Source organism: Apis laboriosa, unplaced genomic scaffold (assembly GCF_014066325.1).
Source record: "Apis laboriosa isolate Shangri-la unplaced genomic scaffold, ASM1406632v1 scaffold18_cov149, whole genome shotgun sequence".
Lineage (NCBI taxonomy): Eukaryota > Metazoa > Arthropoda > Insecta > Hymenoptera > Apidae > Apis > Apis laboriosa.
Genome location: NW_025222233.1, coordinates 1,009,537 through 1,028,899, shown reverse-complemented (window position 1 = coordinate 1,028,899; position 19,363 = coordinate 1,009,537). Strand labels below are relative to the sequence as shown.

General features: G+C 22.4%; 2 protein-coding genes across 6 annotated transcripts; one reads left to right on the top strand and one right to left on the bottom strand.

Moving 5' to 3' along the window:
- Nucleotides 1–190: 190 nt before the first annotated feature.
- Nucleotides 191–12,945, bottom strand: LOC122712050 (2-oxoglutarate dehydrogenase, mitochondrial). 5 transcript variants are annotated; one of them, XM_043931352.1, is made up of 16 exons: nt 12,923–12,945; nt 10,489–10,743; nt 10,195–10,404; nt 8,782–8,902; nt 5,562–5,817; nt 5,247–5,481; nt 4,995–5,174; nt 4,709–4,889; nt 4,320–4,600; nt 4,023–4,251; nt 3,623–3,901; nt 3,344–3,522; nt 2,833–3,267; nt 2,588–2,742; nt 2,125–2,253; nt 191–1,994 (listed from the first exon to the last, which is right to left on the bottom strand). In XM_043931352.1, exons 2-16 carry the CDS (start codon nt 10,735–10,737, stop codon nt 1,895–1,897), a joined length of 3,219 nt encoding a protein of 1,072 aa, XP_043787287.1. In that variant the 5' UTR covers nt 10,738–10,743; nt 12,923–12,945; the 3' UTR covers nt 191–1,894. The 5 variants fall into 5 exon arrangements, with proteins under 5 accessions (XP_043787287.1, XP_043787284.1, XP_043787286.1 ...); XM_043931349.1 differs by lacking the exon at nt 12,923–12,945 and adding an exon at nt 12,829–12,881; XM_043931351.1 differs by lacking the exons at nt 8,782–8,902; nt 12,923–12,945 and adding exons at nt 7,348–7,450; nt 12,829–12,881.
- Nucleotides 12,946–13,652: 707 nt separating this feature from the next.
- On the top strand, nt 13,653–18,103 carry LOC122711851. The gene is given in 10 exon segments (XM_043930985.1): nt 13,653–14,053; nt 14,174–14,413; nt 14,534–14,751; nt 14,844–15,270; nt 15,328–15,625; nt 15,692–15,974; nt 16,036–16,395; nt 16,480–16,799; nt 16,887–17,019; nt 17,157–18,103. Coding segments are annotated over 10 exon segments (2,580 nt in total). The 5' UTR covers nt 13,653–14,019; the 3' UTR covers nt 17,424–18,103.
- Nucleotides 18,104–19,363: the final 1,260 nt, after the last annotated feature.

Here is a 19,363-nt window from a genome sequence, read left to right as displayed (position 1 = left end):
ATTAAATTTTTCCTTATTTTAAAAATAATATGAGCAAATAAACATTAAGTGTGAGTCACATATGAAATAATGAATATTATTTTATTACTTCCTCATATTTTCTCATATTTACATTTAAATAATAATCAATATATTGAACAAAAATATTGAATATTATTAAAAAGGGAAATAATTATTTAAAAATACTTGATAATGGCTAACATAATTTAATTTCATAATAAGATGTTACAATATTTACCCTAATATATTGATGCAAATATACTAATATAAGTAAATTTCAATTTATTTTCATCAGCAACTTTCTGATCTATTAATCTATTCTCTTTTTAATATTAAAGCATATATTTATCATCCTTATTATGCATATAATAACAAAAACTGATGATTGGAATAACAGTACCGCAATTTTGATTGGACCATATTGTATTTAATGGATTACAAAATATTGTGTATCATTTTTTTTTATTTTTTATAAGTAGAACATAAAAGATAATTATAATAAATTATATATTTGAATTTAAAATAATAGTTTTCAATGAATACTAATATAATCAATGATACGGTACAATAAATATTCCATTCATAAATTCTATTTTTGAAATGAATTATACATATAAATACTGTGCCTTCGCAGACTATACCAACGCATACCGTGTACACGTGCGCATTGGATAAAATAAAATAATAATAAAATATATATTTTTTTATATTCACTAGCATTAGCAAGTTGACTCTTTAAAAGGGAGAATGTTTCAAAACTTTTCAAAGAGTAACATTATAACTCAATTTCGTAAAAATTTTTTTTTAAATTTATATAAATTTACATTTTCATAATTTGTTACGGAAGTGAGTCTAATATTACAATCTATTTCTTCGTATAATTCTACGATCCTACCAATCATTTAATTCTTTATAAAAATAGAGTAACGATAAAGAATTAAATCAATTGGCTGTTCTTTACTACGGCATAAATAAATGAATAAAAAAATTGCCGTAAATACACAATACCAACCCTGAAAAGTTTAATTTAAATCTCCACAGTCATAACCACAGAAACATTTACGCTCTGCGTAAAATGTTATATATAAATTAAAAATAATACTTTTTCTTTCTCTTCATTTCTCATAATGTTAATTTTATATCAATATATAACAAAATAAAATACAAATGTATTCTCACGTACGAATATTTTCAATTAATATAATTTGGTTGTATCATTAAAATTTAACAACTGAACAATGAGTAAGACATGCTAAAATGTTTTGTGCTAATATAATTTACATTATATATATGTATATATATACACATATACATATACATATATATATAATTGGTATATTTACATAATAAAATATTTCTGTGAACTCAAACATACACTAGGCTCAACATTCAACTCACATACTAATATAAATATGTTATGTATTTAAAAAAAAAAAGAAAATATACAGAATCGCATTCAAACATTAAATAAGAATGAAATGCATATATTTTCATGAATTACTCATTGCATATCAGAATATTTATATTAGAAACAAAACTTAAGTATTGACTTCAAATATTTATTATTAATTTTTATATTTTTCATTGAATTTATATTTTTTATTTTTTTTTAATCAAAGCAAAAAAATGTTTTGAAGTATTAAGTTATTGATTCGATCATTGCACTTATGTAAGATAGAAATTTTAAAAGAATTAATACAAACTACATAAATTTTATAATAAATCTATCAAGAAAATATTTGTACGTGCGATAATTCTAAATGAATTAATAATAAAGAAAATTGCAAGTTATGTTAATCTCTAAAAGAGTGATGTAGAGCAGGACAAAAAGAATATAACAAGTATAATGAAGAAAATAAATAAAATGTGTTATACATAGTGCTATGAAGAATAATTAAAGATTGAAGGAGTCATCAAGTAATTGTTTCAATTCTTTAAGATGTTGCATTTTGCTTCCTGTTGCGGGTGATGCTCCCGTTGGTCGACCAACATATCTGAAACAGAAAGTTAAATTTACAAATTGAAATTAATTATTATTAAATATTATATATTTATCATCATGAACAGTAAGGAACAAATAAAATTATAACAGATATTCTAATTAAATACTATGATTAACATTACCTTAATATTCTCTGTTTGGATTTATTAGATTCTTTTGATAGTGGCTCGGACACAATTGTTGGTTTAGTTGAAAACCAACTACTAAACCACCCTCTGCTATCCTTACTGTCGTATGATGTATTTCCGCTGCTGTAACATGGCCCAATTGTTTACTTTGTAAGCACGCGTACAAAACAAATTAGTGACAAACTTAGTGCAAATATATTGCTTATTATGATATATTTATATCGAAATTTTATATTATATTAAAAACGACAAAGTAAAAAACTTGAGCCATGTAAACAGCTAAAGCCGTGAAAAACGTATTGAACATTTAAAATAAATGATAATTGTATTTCTTAATAATCTATATATACAATTATCAATTAAATGACTATATGATATTAAAATTCATTAAAAAATTCATCAAAACAAAAACAAAAATAATTTAAAATATATAATTTTTTAAAAAATTGATACTTACGATACAGAACGAATTCCATTAAGAGCTGTATGGAATCTAGGTTGAATATATGTCCATGCACCTTGATTTTTGTGTTCTTCTTGAGCCCATACTAAATCTGCATTGGAATATTTAACAGCTTCTTTTTTAACTAAATCATATGGGAAAGGTGAAATCTATAAATAAAAATATTCAAATAAATTTACTCAGATAAATTAATACGATAGAAGTAAAAAGTTCAAAACTTGATATTTATTGCTATTTACCTGTTCAACTCTTACAATAGCGACTTTATCATCCAAATTTTTCTCTGCACGTGCTTTTTTTAGATCATAGTAAATCTTACCAGAACAAAAAAGCACTCTTTTAACATTATTAGGATTTTGAGAAGCTACACCTTCTTCTGGTATTACTCTAAGAAACTCTGTATTTTCTAGCATTAAATCGAAGCTAGATTTCGCTTCTGGATGACGAAGTAATGATTTTGGTGTCATTAAAATCAAAGGTTTTCTAAATGGCAATGCAATTTGTCTTCTTAAAATATGAAAATAATTTGCTGGTGTACTGCAATTAGCTACAATCCAGTTGATATCATGTAACTGGCGTACAGCAAATTCTTCATTTTCAGGAGGAAAATAATCTGGATCATCAGCCGACATTTGTAAAAAACGTTCCAAGCGAGCACTGGAATGTTCAGGTCCCTATAAAAATATAATATAACGAATTATTCATTGTCATATTATAAATATAAAAAGAAAATATTTAAAATATATTCACCATTCCTTCAAGACCATGAGGTTGCAGCATAACAAGACCAGATTGACGTACCCATTTAGCTTGACCACTGCTAATAAATTGATCGATTATGCATTGTGCTGTATTGTTGAAATCACCAAATTGTGCTTCCCAGCATACTAATGCATTAGGATTTGTCATAGAATAACCTAATTCAAATCCTGAAAATTTAAAAATTTTAAATATAAAAATTTCATTAGTTATAGTCATCAAAACATAATATATACAAAATCAATGTAAAAAATATTTTAACATTTTTACCAAGAACACCAAATTCTGATAAAGAACTATTGCACACAGTGTATGGAGCTTGATCTGGATAAAGATAACATAATGGTCTATAAGTAGCTTTATCTACAGTTTGATGATGAAGAACATGATGTCTATGTGAAAAGGTTCCTCTTTCTACATCTTGACCTGACAATCTAACATGAATGCCTTCTTTAAGTAAGGAACCAAAAGCCATAGCTTCTCCAAGAGCCCAATCAACTGTTCGAGCTTCTATCATTTCCATACGAGATTTCAAAATACGTTCAATACCTATTTAATATTTATATATTTCAAATTATTTAATATTTATATATTTCGAATTATTTAATATTACTTCTATATATATAATATATTCTATATATATATTAAAACTATTAAAAAATATATTTACCTTTATGAACTACAAATTCTGCTGCATTGGGTGGTGGTGATGAGAATTTTTTTCCAATATGAATGAGTGTGTCTTCTTTAATACCAGTAGGAGATACTTTCAAAGGATCTTTTCCTTCAAAAAAACCAGACCATGGAGAATCCAACCAGTCTTTATATTTAATATGTGTTTCTTGTTTAGCATTAACATATGCTTCTTCACAAATTTTTTCATATTTATCTTTAACATCCTATAATAATATTATTACAATAATTCCATCACATATACTTAAATAATTAAAATATCTTAAGTCAATACCTTAACTTCTTCAGAAGTGACAACACCATCGTCAGTAAGAGTTTTAGCATATTTGTCTAGAACTGGTGGAGTATTTTTAATTTTGCGATACATTAAAGGTTGTGTAAACATAGGTTCATCAATTTCATTATGACCATTTCGTCTATATGATACAATATCAATAACAACATCTTTATGAAAAGTTGCTCTCCATTCTGCAGCAACTTTACAAACATGCATCACTGCCTCAGGATCATCCGAATTAACATGGAAGATAGGTGCATTCACTACTCTTGCAACATCTTTCAAAAATTCAAACATAATTTAAATAAAATTTAATAATTATTTTAAATTACTAATTAAATAAATTTTAAAATATAAAAATATTATTTTCTATATGTAATATTTACCAGTACAGTATGGAGAAGATCGTGAATGTCTTGGATCTGTTGTAAATCCAATTTGATTATTCACCACAATATGAATAGTACCATGAGTTGTGTAATCAGGCAAATCTGATAAGTGCATTGTTTCAAAAACAATACCCTGTCCACAAAATGCAGCATCACCATGCAGAAGAATAGACATGACCTGTTAAATTCAATGATAAAAATTTAATGTTATTTTATTAATAATGCAAATTATTATTTAAATTAAAAACTAATATAAATTGTTATTATAATTTTTATATCGCACCTTTTTACCTTCACCGTCACCACGATAGAATTGTTCTGCACGAGTCTTTCCTTGCACTACTGGATCAACAGCTTCCAAATGAGATGGATTTGCCACCACAGCCAAACGAATGTTTTTATTTGTTACTCGATTTAAACGCTCAATATACGTTCCCAAATGATATTTAACATCACCGGATCCCTAAATTATTAAGAATGAATAAAATATATATAATAAATCAAATTTTATAACATATATATTATATATGCTTACATCATCAGCTGCTTCAAGAGCAGCAAATTGGGTAAATATTTGACTTAAAGGCTTGCGGCATACATTAGCAAGGACATTTAAACGACCCCGATGAGGCATACCCATAACAATGGATTCAACTCCTAATTCAGTTGATTTATCAATTACTTGTTTCATAGCAGGAATTAGAATTTCACATCCCTCTAAACCAAATCTTTTCTCAGATGACCATTTACGAGCAAGAAATGCTTCAAATCTATAATATAATACAAAAAATAGGATTAAATATATTATTGCTGATTTAATATACAAATATTGATATTTTAATATATATACCCAGTTGCTCGAGTTAATCTAGCCAAAATAAGTCTCCTTTCATCATTTGTCATTTCCATAATACCGGGTGTCTCCATTTTTTGCCGAATCCAATTGCATTGTTCTAAGGAGTTAATAAACATAAATTCCACACCAATGTGACCACAGTAAGCAGCTTCTAATCTCTTTAAGATTTCACGAAGAGGCAATGATTTTTCTTTGCCTCCGATAAAAGTGGTGGACGGTAATTTGAAAATACGATCCATGTCTGACTCTTCTGTAGAATGTGAATAATAAAATATTTAATTTTAAAAAAAATGAATATTATAAAGAACAAGCGTCACATATTTAACAACAAAAAATTTAATTTCAAATAAATTTTTTTTTAAATACTTGCTATATGTAATACGCACCTTTTTTAATTAAAGTATAATATATTTTTTTTTATTACTGATACTGAAAATGTGAACTATTTATAAAGCAAAAAAATAAAAAAAAAAGATAACTTTGTACAATACGAAACTTAAATGCAATATTTTTTATATTCGCATTTTTCTATCTTCGTAACTTACAAATAATTTTTTTAATAATATTATGTGTAAATATATGCAAAAAATTTGACGCGTAATATATGCATGCATCATATCTTAAAAAAAACCAATAATCAAGATTATTGGTTTAACAAAATATATAACAAACCTTCTCCACAATATTTATAAAAATAGAAATAAATTGAAAACTGAAAAAAATATTCAAATACAAAGCTGTAAACCTTAATGAAGCATTATTAGTAAAAACAATCACCAACAGTACCAAAATGATAACACTACAATAATATTATAAGATTTTTAAATATATATATTATTGATTACACAATTTATAAATTAAAATAAAAAAGAATACAAAAAAATGTAAAATTTGAAAAATAATGAATGTATAAAAGATATTTAATAAATAAATAAGAAGTTGAAGAGCCATATTTACAAATATGATTTATAAATAATTATACTTATTTTTCATTATATTAAACATCTTACATAAATTATTATGATAATAATGTAATTTAATTATTATACTTTCTTTAATTCTTCCCAAAAAAAAAAAATTATTCCTGGCACAAATATCTTTATAGCAAAATAGAGCAGTTTTTCAAACAATATTTATACAAAAAACCCAAGCACCTTTACAATTTGTTTGCAACACCAATTTTTATATAATTCCATTATATATAATAAACCAGCGCTTCCCAAAGATACTAAAAATTCAAAAACTTTAAATTGGATTTTCATTTGAATTATAATTCTTACATACTTTTCATAAGTGCAGCTATTTTATATTGTAGTTCCTGTGAGTAAGTTGTATGTGCTGTGTTTCCTGTGGACATTAGACTTGAACTGAATAATAAATTATTGAACTTTTTGTATTATAATAAGGTTTTGTTCTTAAATAAAAATAATTTCATTTTACTAACTTTTAATCTAATTAAAATTCAAGATTTTTTTTGTATTTATATATGCTGTATTTTGTGACCAGGAAAAAAATGTAATAATATATGAATCATAATAATAAACACAACATAATAGCATTAAGTATCATATTGTAATAAAAAAAATTTTTTATATATCATATAAATATTTTTAAAATAAGGATGCTAAAAAACAATAAAATGAAATATTGTTTCAAATAATCCATTTTTTTACTATTCTTTTAATGTATCGAAATACCTCAATTAAAGTGCGTCAATTAAAGTGCATCACAGTATCTTTATATTTTTGCTTTATACAGAGACACGTTCATTTAGGCTTACCGAATGAATAATGATTATAGAGCAACTCTTGTGGATGTCTATCATCAAGATCAGCGCTGTTGATGCCAAGTGGATCCAATTTAGCGATATGATGGCCACGAATCTGTCAATTTAACGCCACATTCATACGAACCAAATAATTTTTAGTTTTCAAACTTATCAACTCATTATATACATTAAAATAAATTACTGTGATAGATGTTTACTTAAATATGTTTTAAAATATTTATTTATATGTATTAAAAAAGAGAAAAAGAAAGAAAAAGAGACAGACAAAAAAAATTTTTTTTTTAAAAAACGTAACATCACAGTAATTAAAAACAAACATATTATGAATAAATATTCGTTAATATTAATATTTTAACAATTAAAGCATGTTATGTATATACTTTCTATTATTAAACTTATTATTTATATACTTAAAATATATACTAGAAATATTTAATTGTTATTTCATAATTTTTTGAATAATTAAATTAAACAAATATATAAAAATTAAAATAAAATTCTGCTATAGATAAAAAATCAATAATTACAATATAATAAAGTTAAATAGTAAATTGTTCCAGAAACAAACATTCTTCAAATAATAATTGCAAACATATAAAAGCAAAGCTGATAACATTTGCAAGCATGCAAAGCAATGATTTCCAAATTTTTCTTACCTTAGATAATTTTCTTGTTATATATGTTTTCTTGTTATATAAATTATTTAAATATATCATAAATAATTACACATAAATTACAGAATAATAATATAAGAACTATTTACACATTTTCATTGATATACTTAACATATTATCAATACATTAAATTAATTACAAAATATAAACTAATAAACATTCCATATTTTTTTAAGAAAAACATTTTCAGTATCAGTAAAATTTATCATGGATTTACATTCACATAACACCTTCTTATTCTATTCAATTCTATTCAATATTTATATTTAATATTTGTTAATAATTCTTTCATTATTTTATTAATATTATTAATATTTTTATTCTCCAATATATAAATATATAAGAAAAACTATTTTAATTATATATTTTATAACATATAATAATTCTTTTTAAAGAAGACTTCACAGAAAATATTAAATTTTATATAAAATAAAAAATATGTTTATCATATAATGAACAGAATATTGGAGAAAAAAAGATATAATAATCAAGAAGGAGTTAATATGTATGATGAAAACCATGTTTATTTTTATGATGTGAAATATGATGTAACTGGTGAAGGTGTTTTAAAAATGTTCTAATAATATGAAAGTATTAATATTTTGATGAATTTTGACAAAGGTAACAAACAAGTATAATCTAAAGCCAAATTTAAAATGGTATATATATTATGAATAGCACACCTTTACCTTATGATACACATAAAAATTGAAATAATAGTTTAAGGAATAGGTTTGGGTAAAAGCCTTACCAAGCATATATTGTCGCAGAACCTGTTCTGGAGATCCCTTGCGGGCTGCATAATGTGTATGTATCAGGTCTGTTTGCATGATACCCAGTGGGTCCAGATCAGCAACTAAGTGACCTCGAGCCTATATGCCAATAAATAATTCCAAAACGACCCCAATGTATATCAGTTTTTCTATTTATTACTACAATACATTACTACCATATAAAGATACATTTAATATTTTATATAATTAATTGATATTAAAATTGTAACTACCCCTTAACTATTAATTATTTTTAATACTAATTATTACATTAGCACATTAAAATTTTTAATTTATACATTTTTAAAACCACATAAAAATACATATTAGAATTTTTTAAATATGTGAAATAAATAATAAAGTTAGAAATATTGTAGCTTTTATATCAAATTTTTGGTTAAATTAATAAAAAAATACTATTTTAATCTACTTTTTGTAAATAAACTATTTTTAATAGTAAATTATTTTATAGTAGATATATATATATATATATATCTACTATATATACTATATATATATATATATATATATCTACTATATATACTTTATATATATATATATATGTATTTCATTAATTTTTTATTGATTCATTTCTTTTATTATGTATTAATGATTATGTAATATGCATTATATATGATATACAATTATAATATATTAATGATACAATTTATAAAAGTTTGACATATAGCTTGGGAAATATTTAACTGTAAAACATGCTAAAGGTAATAGATGCAATAAGCATCTAATGGAATGAGATTATTATGCAATATTTGACTGATTTGATATTGTAATGTATTTGAAATATTCATTTTTTTAATGATAGCATGAAATGATGAATTATTTCATGAAACACATGATAGCCCTTAATAAACCAGTTTCAATATCAATTTCTTATGTCCTATATTTCATAATTTTCTTTTTTTCTCTTTTTTTCATTTGCAAAATTAATATATTAATTAGATTAGTAAACATAAATATGATGTTAAGAAATAAAAAAAAGAAGAAATTAGGACATGGAAATTGAGAAGAAACTCTTTATGTCACATGCAATGATAGTAAAAATTTCCCTTCAACATAAAACATACATACAATGTTTCTAGAACACATGCTACAATGTTTCAAGATCAAATAATGATTGAATTACATTCAAAATATTAAGACATTTTTCTCAATGATTTCAAAAAATAAAATAAAACATCTAAAAGCTTTAACATGAAGCCAAAATGTTTACTTAAATTGAATATCTCATAAGATAAAGAAGAAAAATGAAATTATTTAAAAATATATAATAAACACATTTTTTGTAATATATATAAGAAATTTGAAGTGCTTAAAAATATGTTTTTCAAATTTCTATTTTTTTTTAAATACATAATATAAAATTAATATACCTGATAAGAACGAATAATAGCTTGAACAGCCAGATGGTCATCAATTATCTTTTCAGTAATAGGTATTTGGCTTAATTGAGTACTTCCACCAAGTGGTAATAATGCTCCTAATGGAACTTGGTTATGACTTGGAGCAAGAGAAGGAGGAGCCTGATATGCAAGACCTGGTGCAGCTCCAGCAGTACTACTACGGAAAAATGAATCCCAAGACTACAAAAAAAATAAAATACGTACAAAATTATCATTATTATTTACATTAGTAATAATAATATATTTTATAAATTTATTACTAACCACATGTACACTATGAGGATCTTGTAGCCATGCATTATACATTTCTTCTACATAAGAGCTAGAACTTCCATTGAGAAAAGGTTCTGTTGCTACCCGATTGCTATACTTTTTGGCTGATTTGGCAACCATCACTTGTGTAGTTCTTGTTAGAGGATGGCTTCGTACCAGCCATGAAGCAAACCTTTCAGGTTTGCACATTCGAGGTGCCAAAGGAGTTAATGTACTAAATACTGTCCTTGCCTTATACATTTTTACCTGAAACAAATAATAATGTTATAGAGAGTTTATATTTTGTTTATATTATATATTTTTATTTATATTTACTCAGAAAACAAAATAAGAAAATAAATTAAATAATAAAAGATAAATAAATTTTATAAATTTGCTTTCAAGTATAAAATTTTATCTAATCAAAATGCTAATCAAAATATTATATATATATATACATGATTGTCTAATATAATAATATATAATTATATTTATATATCTTGATTCATTTCTTCTTCTATATATGAATGTAGTAACTTTAAACTTAATTTCTTTTCCAGAAAAAAAAAGCATTAATATCACTAATATATTATATTTAAAATAAATTAATATTTTTTCTTAAATAATCTAATATATTTTTCTAAAAAATAATTTTCTTATGAAATCATTTTGTAAGATTCTATTTATAAAAAAATATTTTTAAATTTCCTTTTAATTATAATTGCACAATCACATATGATTGCCAACTTTAAAATTTAGTACATGATGAAATCAATCAATTTATGTATCATGTACAATTATGGAAAATAAATATTTAAAAAAAATTAGTGACAATATTAATATTAATAAATATTTGTATGATAATAAATAGTATATACTAAATAATAATTTAATATAACAATATATAATTATCAAAATTGTTAATTTGATATCAATATAAATTAATAATTTTTTGAATATTAAAGTATAATGATAATGATAAAATAATAATATATTTAGATTAAAAAATTTTTTGTTATTATAATTACATATAAAAAAACGAACTATAAATATATAATAAATTATATCTTATGAATATTAACAAAATAATTTCTACATAATATAATTAAATGATATTAAAAAAAAATGAAAAAGAAAATTCAATATAAATTTGAAAGTTAAAATAATATATATATATTATTATTTATATATATAAATATACAATCATAAACATTAATAATAAATAAGAAATATATCATAAATTAATTTAATACTTCTATAATCAGCATAATATATTATTAATATAAAATAAATAAAATTCATCTATTTTAAAATCAAGTAAAAAAGTCAAAATACATTATAAGAATTCATAATAAATTCTCTATATTCAATTTCATTATGTAAATTTATACGACAAGAAATAAATATATATGCCAAAAATATTAGGTTAGATCATAATTTATATTAGCATAAAATTCATTTTAATATTATAATAAATAATATTATAATATTATACAATTTAAATTGAAAGCAATAAAAAAATGTTCATAATAATTATGATATAAAAACGATAACGAATTATCAATTATTACAACATATTACGAGTAATCGTACGAATATATATATCAATTAGAAATATATAAAATTTATATAAGATTTTGAATAGAACAAAACAAAAAACGATAATAAATGCGTATAATAAAATATTAACTTAATTTTCTTTATTATGTAATTTATACCGGCAAATATAAATATATATTTATTTTTCAAATTCCTATAAGTTTACAGATTTAAGTTGTGTTTATGATCATTTTATAAAAAAAATTATAACGAAAAATAAATGACAAAAATCAATTTTTTTTAAATAGATTTTTAGCTTTTAAAATATTTGAAAAAAATTGTGTTCACTTATAAATAAATGAAATATAAGAAATATATGACATTTCTCTTAAGTGATTAAATGTCAATCATCTTATACAAATAAGAAAGGAGTAAATAAAAGTACTAAGATTTTAAATTTAAAAAAGCATCTTAAAAAAGTATATATGTAGAATTCATTATAGAATTCTAAATAGCTATAGCGATTGCACAATTGCATTTATATCCAAATATATGAAAAAATAATATTTTTCATTCATATACAATCGTATTATAGGTTATTGATTCAATTATTAATAATATTTTAATTAATATATAATATGAAAATGTAAAATAAATCTGTTAAATTTCTAAAGTTCTGGAATTTGTTTTGTCTGCATTTGTTAAGTCAGGTGACTATTTTTGTCTACTGCAACAATTTTACGTAATCGAAAATGTCACCAAAGAAAATTGTAAGATGGAATAATTTTTGTTATTAAAATTAAGTTTCTTTACACAGAATGATTGACAATTATTAGTAAAAATCATGTTCTTCATTAAATTTATAATTTAAAAAATTAAACATAAATGAGATACAAATTCACATTACCTGATGTTAACGCAACACGATGACAGACTATCCACCATTTACAACTCATAAGAAGAGCGAACTGCGTCGTCTTAAAATATGATTAAGAGGTAGACCTCAGCGCACCTAACGACTAAATATTGCATATTATTATAATTTGATTTTGAATCTATTTTAAATTTATTTTAAAAACATTAAATATAATTTTTTTTGTTCATTATTAATGTTTGAATTTGTTAATTTCTTTAAAAATTTGTTATGATGTCATTTATTATATCATTACAAAAATTAATATTTGTACTTTCAATTTGTTTAAAAAAATAATAATTTGATTCTTGATTAATATTAAATAATTCATGATTCATTTTTAAAATAAAATATGCATCAAAATTTGAGAATTTATATAAAAAAAGATTTTTATCAATTTTTATTTTTTTAAAAAAATATTTTGTTTCTTCAAATTTAAAAATCTTCAGTTATTCTTCAATAAATTCAAAATTTTTTATTTTCTTCTATTAATTATATAATTTTAATTCTATATTAATTCTAATTATATTACAAAAAAGTTACATGTATCTAATCAAATCACGAAGTGTGATAGACTTTATAACTGAAATTGGACAAAGATCGTTTTTGATATAAATCCTTTAATTTTATTCGTTTTATGAATTTTATATAAAAATATATCATAAATTTTATATGTATATAAATTAAATATTTTAATAGTAATTAATTTTTTCAATTCAACAATATTATTATAATAAAATGTTATGTTTAAATTGTGCGAAGAAACGAAAATCGATATTGAAAAAGATAAAATTTAAATATTTTAAAATTCTGGTAAGAACTAAAATTTTCCGTTAACGATTTTCTTTTAATGAAAGAAGAACATATCGGAAACAAAAGATATATATGTAAAAATGTAATCGATAAACAATAAAAGCGTAACCTACGAAATTCTTCCTTCTTATTTCTTGAATTTTTATAGATTTCTTTTAGTTTTATATTATTACAAATTTCATTTATTCGTTAAAAAATTTAAAATTTTTAATATTGATCTTACTTATGATGGTTATTTGGTAATTAAATTATGTATATTAATTAATTTAAAACAGAATATGGATATTAATAACAAGAAAAAATATTGCTCTGGTAATTATATATTTACTATTTTATAATTCAACATGTTTTACATATGATTTTTCATTATATTCTACAATAACAATATTATATTTGTAATATATCTAATTATATTGATGTTTATTTATTTAGATGTAAAAAATGTAAAACAATGGTTGCATTCTACAAAAGAAAGATGTGATTCGTTAAAATCTCATATGAAATATATGAAGATGTTATATCATGATATGCCAAAAATACAAGAAAATAAAAAGACATTGTATAGTCCAAATTGGAAAGATTCTAAAATTAAGACTTCTAATAATGATCAAACTATAATTTCCAAACAGATGAATTATAATAATTCTTTGGAAAATTATTCTGATATTGAATGTATGTTTGTAAATGTTTGAAAATGATATAATAAATATTAACATTTGATGTTTTTTATTACTTTATATTCTGTTATTATTGCAAAATTATAAAAATAAGTACAAACAAATTCTGTTACAGACAATATAATTCACAAGGATGAACCTATAACATCAAGTTTAGTAAATATTATATCAAAAATTAATCTACAAGATAAAGAGGAAGAAAAACTACAAAATTTTGATAAACAGAAAGCAGCAGGAATTGAAGTTTCTTCAATTACACCTCGAACGTATGATATTCAAAATATACATATACAATCAAAATCATTATTACCAATTCAGAAAGAAAACATGGTAGTATGTATCATGTTTAAATCATGAATATATTTGATACACATTCTAAAGGAAGTTGTTCTTCATAACTATATTTATAAAAATCTTATTAACAGTGTGAAGAACACAATCACAATTGGCAACTCCCATATCAAAAGCATTTAACAGAATATTCTACAGAATTGATAGAAAATATTGAATGTTCAAACAAATCATTTGAACAATTAATTCTGGATAATCAAAATGATTATATACTTCAAGAATCACCATCTATAAGAGATAATATAAAACTGAATATTTCTGGTAATTTAAAAGATGGACCCAGTGATAAAAATAAAATTTCTGTAAGAAATGAGAAAAAAGAAAGAGCAATTTCTTCAGCATTATCAAGCAAAAAAGGTTCTTTATGTAAGCTAGATGATATTGTTTCATTGAAAAAGAAACGAAGAAGAAAAATAAATTGTTCTAATTCAAGGAGTACTGTAACCACAAGAGAAACAGTTCTTTTAGGAAAAAAGGATACAAAAAGACGAAAACAAAAAAGTATCATATAAAGATGTTCATTTGAGAACTTTATATTGATTTTTATGTATATTTTAGATAGTGTAAGTAATCGTCATACATTCAAGTCTCAACAAGCATCTAATGAAGTAGTGGAAATTTATCATAATACTGCAGCAAAAAGTGGTAGCACATCTGCTATTCCTAGTAAACATTCAAAACTTGAACATCATATGAACTATATTAACATATTAAAATCTTCAGCTATAAATAAACGACAGAATATGTCTATAAATCCAAAATGTGAAAGTAATAATTATGCAAATACTTGTGATACTAATATAGATGGTCTTCAAAATTGTTCCCAAAGACAATATCAATCTGGACAGAAAGTAGAGTAAGGTCTTATAATAATGATTATATAAATGATAATATTAAGTATAATATATATTTCTACTTTTAGAGGAAAAAATACAATTACTAATGATCTAAATTATAATTTGGAGGTTTCAACCACTCCCTTATGTACTATGGAAAAATACAATTCACATCAGTGTCAACATGCAATTATACAAGCATCATATTGTAATCCAATAATTACTCATAATTATGAAATGCCAACTTTAGCTTCAAAATTGAAAAGAGCAAATCGATCATATTTCAGTAGATTCAATTTTCGAAATATACCTTTTGTAGTGGGTACTTCTGTAACCCCAAGTCATAATTTAGGTTTAAATATACAACAAGTATGTTATTAAATATAAAAATGAGCTGTATTTATTATTATAACTTTTCTTTATTTAAAAGGTTTTAAGTATAATGAAAACAAGACAAACTGCTACGACTGGAATTACTCCTCTTCTTATTCGTAAAATTAGTAGAGGTATGAAACCTGCATCTATTCTTATAGAACAAATAAATGATCAACAGAGTAAACTATCTCATATGAATTCCCAAATGAATTCTCAAATGAATGCACATATACAAAAAGAAAATTTATTTATGGGTAAAGGTGAACACTTATTAGAAAATGAAAATATGTTTTTGAAAGGAGTAAGTAATGTAAATTTAAATGTAAATATAAAATCAAGTCTTGAACAATATCAAAATATACAACAAAAAATTAATGGCGATATAAATAAATATGAAAACCTTCATAAAAAAAAGGTTCGTTTATTAGAAAATTCAAAGTAATACTATTAAAAAAGTTCATATTTTATCTCAAAATATAAAAGTCATGTCTATTTTCAGGATACTAAGTCAGAAAATCAATTAAATACATTAAATACAGCACAGATATTACATGCAACAGATAATAAAATGTTAAAATTATTTGCTTCTCATCAAAATGTAAATTCTAAAATGGAAAATCCAGAGATACAGTCAAAAATTTATCAGGTGAAGTCTTGCAAAATAATAGATTGTTTGAGAATATTAATTTAAAACAAATTATAGGGTAGTATATGTGATAAACACAATTCCAATACGACAATAGTTAATCATTCTCAAGATTCAAAAGGAATACAAGAAGTTCTTATTAATCTTCATGACCAATTTGAAGAAATGAACACGTAACTTAAATTAATTTCTGCAAAATATAAAATTATATATAAAATATATATAATCTATGTATTAATTAAATATTTTTTAATAAATAGGAGATATGAAAGATTACAAACAAAAGCAAAAAAATACAGTGATAAAGAGTTAGAAGAAGAAATATTACATTTAGAGAAAGAATTAAGTATTAAAGAAGCTGAAATAAATGCTGTTGTTAATTTATATAAAGAGGTAAAATGACTTATTATTATTCTTAAATTATGATATTTTATTATATTTAGATTATTATATTTTATAATCTAATTATAATATTTTTAATAATTCATGAGTTGAAAATTTATTATAATTGCTTTACTTGTTGATCTTAGGTAATGGCATTGAAACATCAAATGAGATTGTTACAAAAAAAGAATAGCTATGTTTGTATATCAACTGAAATTCCATTGGGTTCAGATAAATTATATACAACTGTTCCATTTACATCAACTAAATCTAATGGATCGAATTTTCAACATAAATCTCTTCATAAAAGAGGAAATAGTATTATTGCAAGGGAACCTACTTCACTTCGTTTAGCCGGACTTTTACGGCAAATTCAAACATTTCAAAAACAATTAAAACTGATGTCGTGGTAATAGTGTATTTTAGTGAATCACATTTAATACATAAGCTGAAATTATTAACAAATTTGTTATATGATATTTATTGAAATGATTGTTTATGTAATATCATATTAAATGATGGTCTAAAATTTGATCAAAAAATGATAATAACATATAAAGTATAAAACAAATAAAATTTGTAATAATTTTTCTTAAGTAAACATTTGTGTTGTGTAGTAGAAGATTTGTCATTTATCATTATATTATTTAAAAAAATATAATGATAATTTATATTATATTAAGAATTTTGTTAGGGTTATTCTGTATAATAGAAATCATATTTTTAGTAGACCATATATTTCTTTTATTCAATTCTGTGTGCTACTTGTTATAATGAATAGATTTGTATAGTTTTATATATTTATTTACGCATCTACTTTATATAGTTATATCGTTTACACATATATACATAATAAGTTTTCAAATGTTTTCAAATATTGCAGAATAATTAAAATTATTTTAGTATATAAATCTTTACCTGTTTTTTAATTTTGTTTTTAATATGATGTTTTTAATAGATATACCATCAAGACTATTTCTTTTTTTCTATGCAACATTCGTAACAATAACTTATTTCTCATAATTAAGAAATTTTAATCAATTACTAACAAAAATATTAATCTCACAAGTAACTACACAGCTACAGAAAATTATATATCATAAAAAAATCATGCAAAATCGGGTTTCATTTTAAAAATTTCATGAAGATATAAATTTCATTTCTATATATAATCTAAAAAATTTTATTTCATAGAATATTAATCATTTCTAAGGCAGTATTGTTTTTTTTTTTTATCATAAAAAGACTAAAAATTGATCAAAATAATATATCTAATAGTTAATATAAAATAACTTGTTTTATATTTTGCAAATATATTAATAAATTTAATAATAATAATAATATTATAACAGATATAATATAATATTAATATTATAATGGATATAATATTAAGCTCAGAAGGAAATCATACAAAAAAATTGTCTTTTTTAATTATTAAAAAATATTAAAAAATTATAAATTTTATTAAATTAAATTGCCAAATTTTTCATCATAATTTTTTACTCCAACTTTTTTCTCTTTTCTTTTTCCTTTTCTTTCTTTTTTTCTTTTTTCTTTTTTTTTATAAAGAAATGTAACATTCAAATTCAAGTTATTATTTTTATTTTACGATCTTTTAAACAGATCATCAATCTCAATTTCCTTCTACGAAGGAGACGGCCGAAAACATTTCCTCACGTCAAGAAATCGTTTCCACAAAAAAACTTAAATCCTTCTCACACACATTCTCTCATATTAATATAAGTAATATATCTCTCATATTATATATCACAGACTAAAAATGCTTTGGTCTAAAAAATCTTTTTCGGTTTCATTCACATTCCGCATATACTAATTCAGCGGATAAAATTTATAACAAACATTGTTTGGATTAATATAAGATTTAAATATTTAAAAATATTTTAAATAAATTTTTTTATATTAGTGTGCGAAATGGATTAGCGCTAAGAATTGGGGCCGCCACAATTTTTTCATGATAAACTATGAATGAATTATAATATATTATAAGGAACCAATTAAAACTACGAATATAATATTTTAGAAATTTTTTTATAATCGTTTTAAAAATTTGAACAACAATCAATATTATAGTTTAGATTAAAATTTTAAATCGCATACATATATATAAATAAATAAATATATATATATATAAGATTTCCTACACACTATTATTTTTTTAAATTTTTAATACATATTTAGTACAATTAAGCTCTGTAGCTTATTTTTGTAAAATTATAGTAAGAAAAAATGCGAACCCCTTTGGCGCACTTCCATAGATTTGATAGAGATTGATTTGCAAAATTATTTCTTTCATTTAATATGATTTAAACTGAAAATATAGCACCTTCATTTA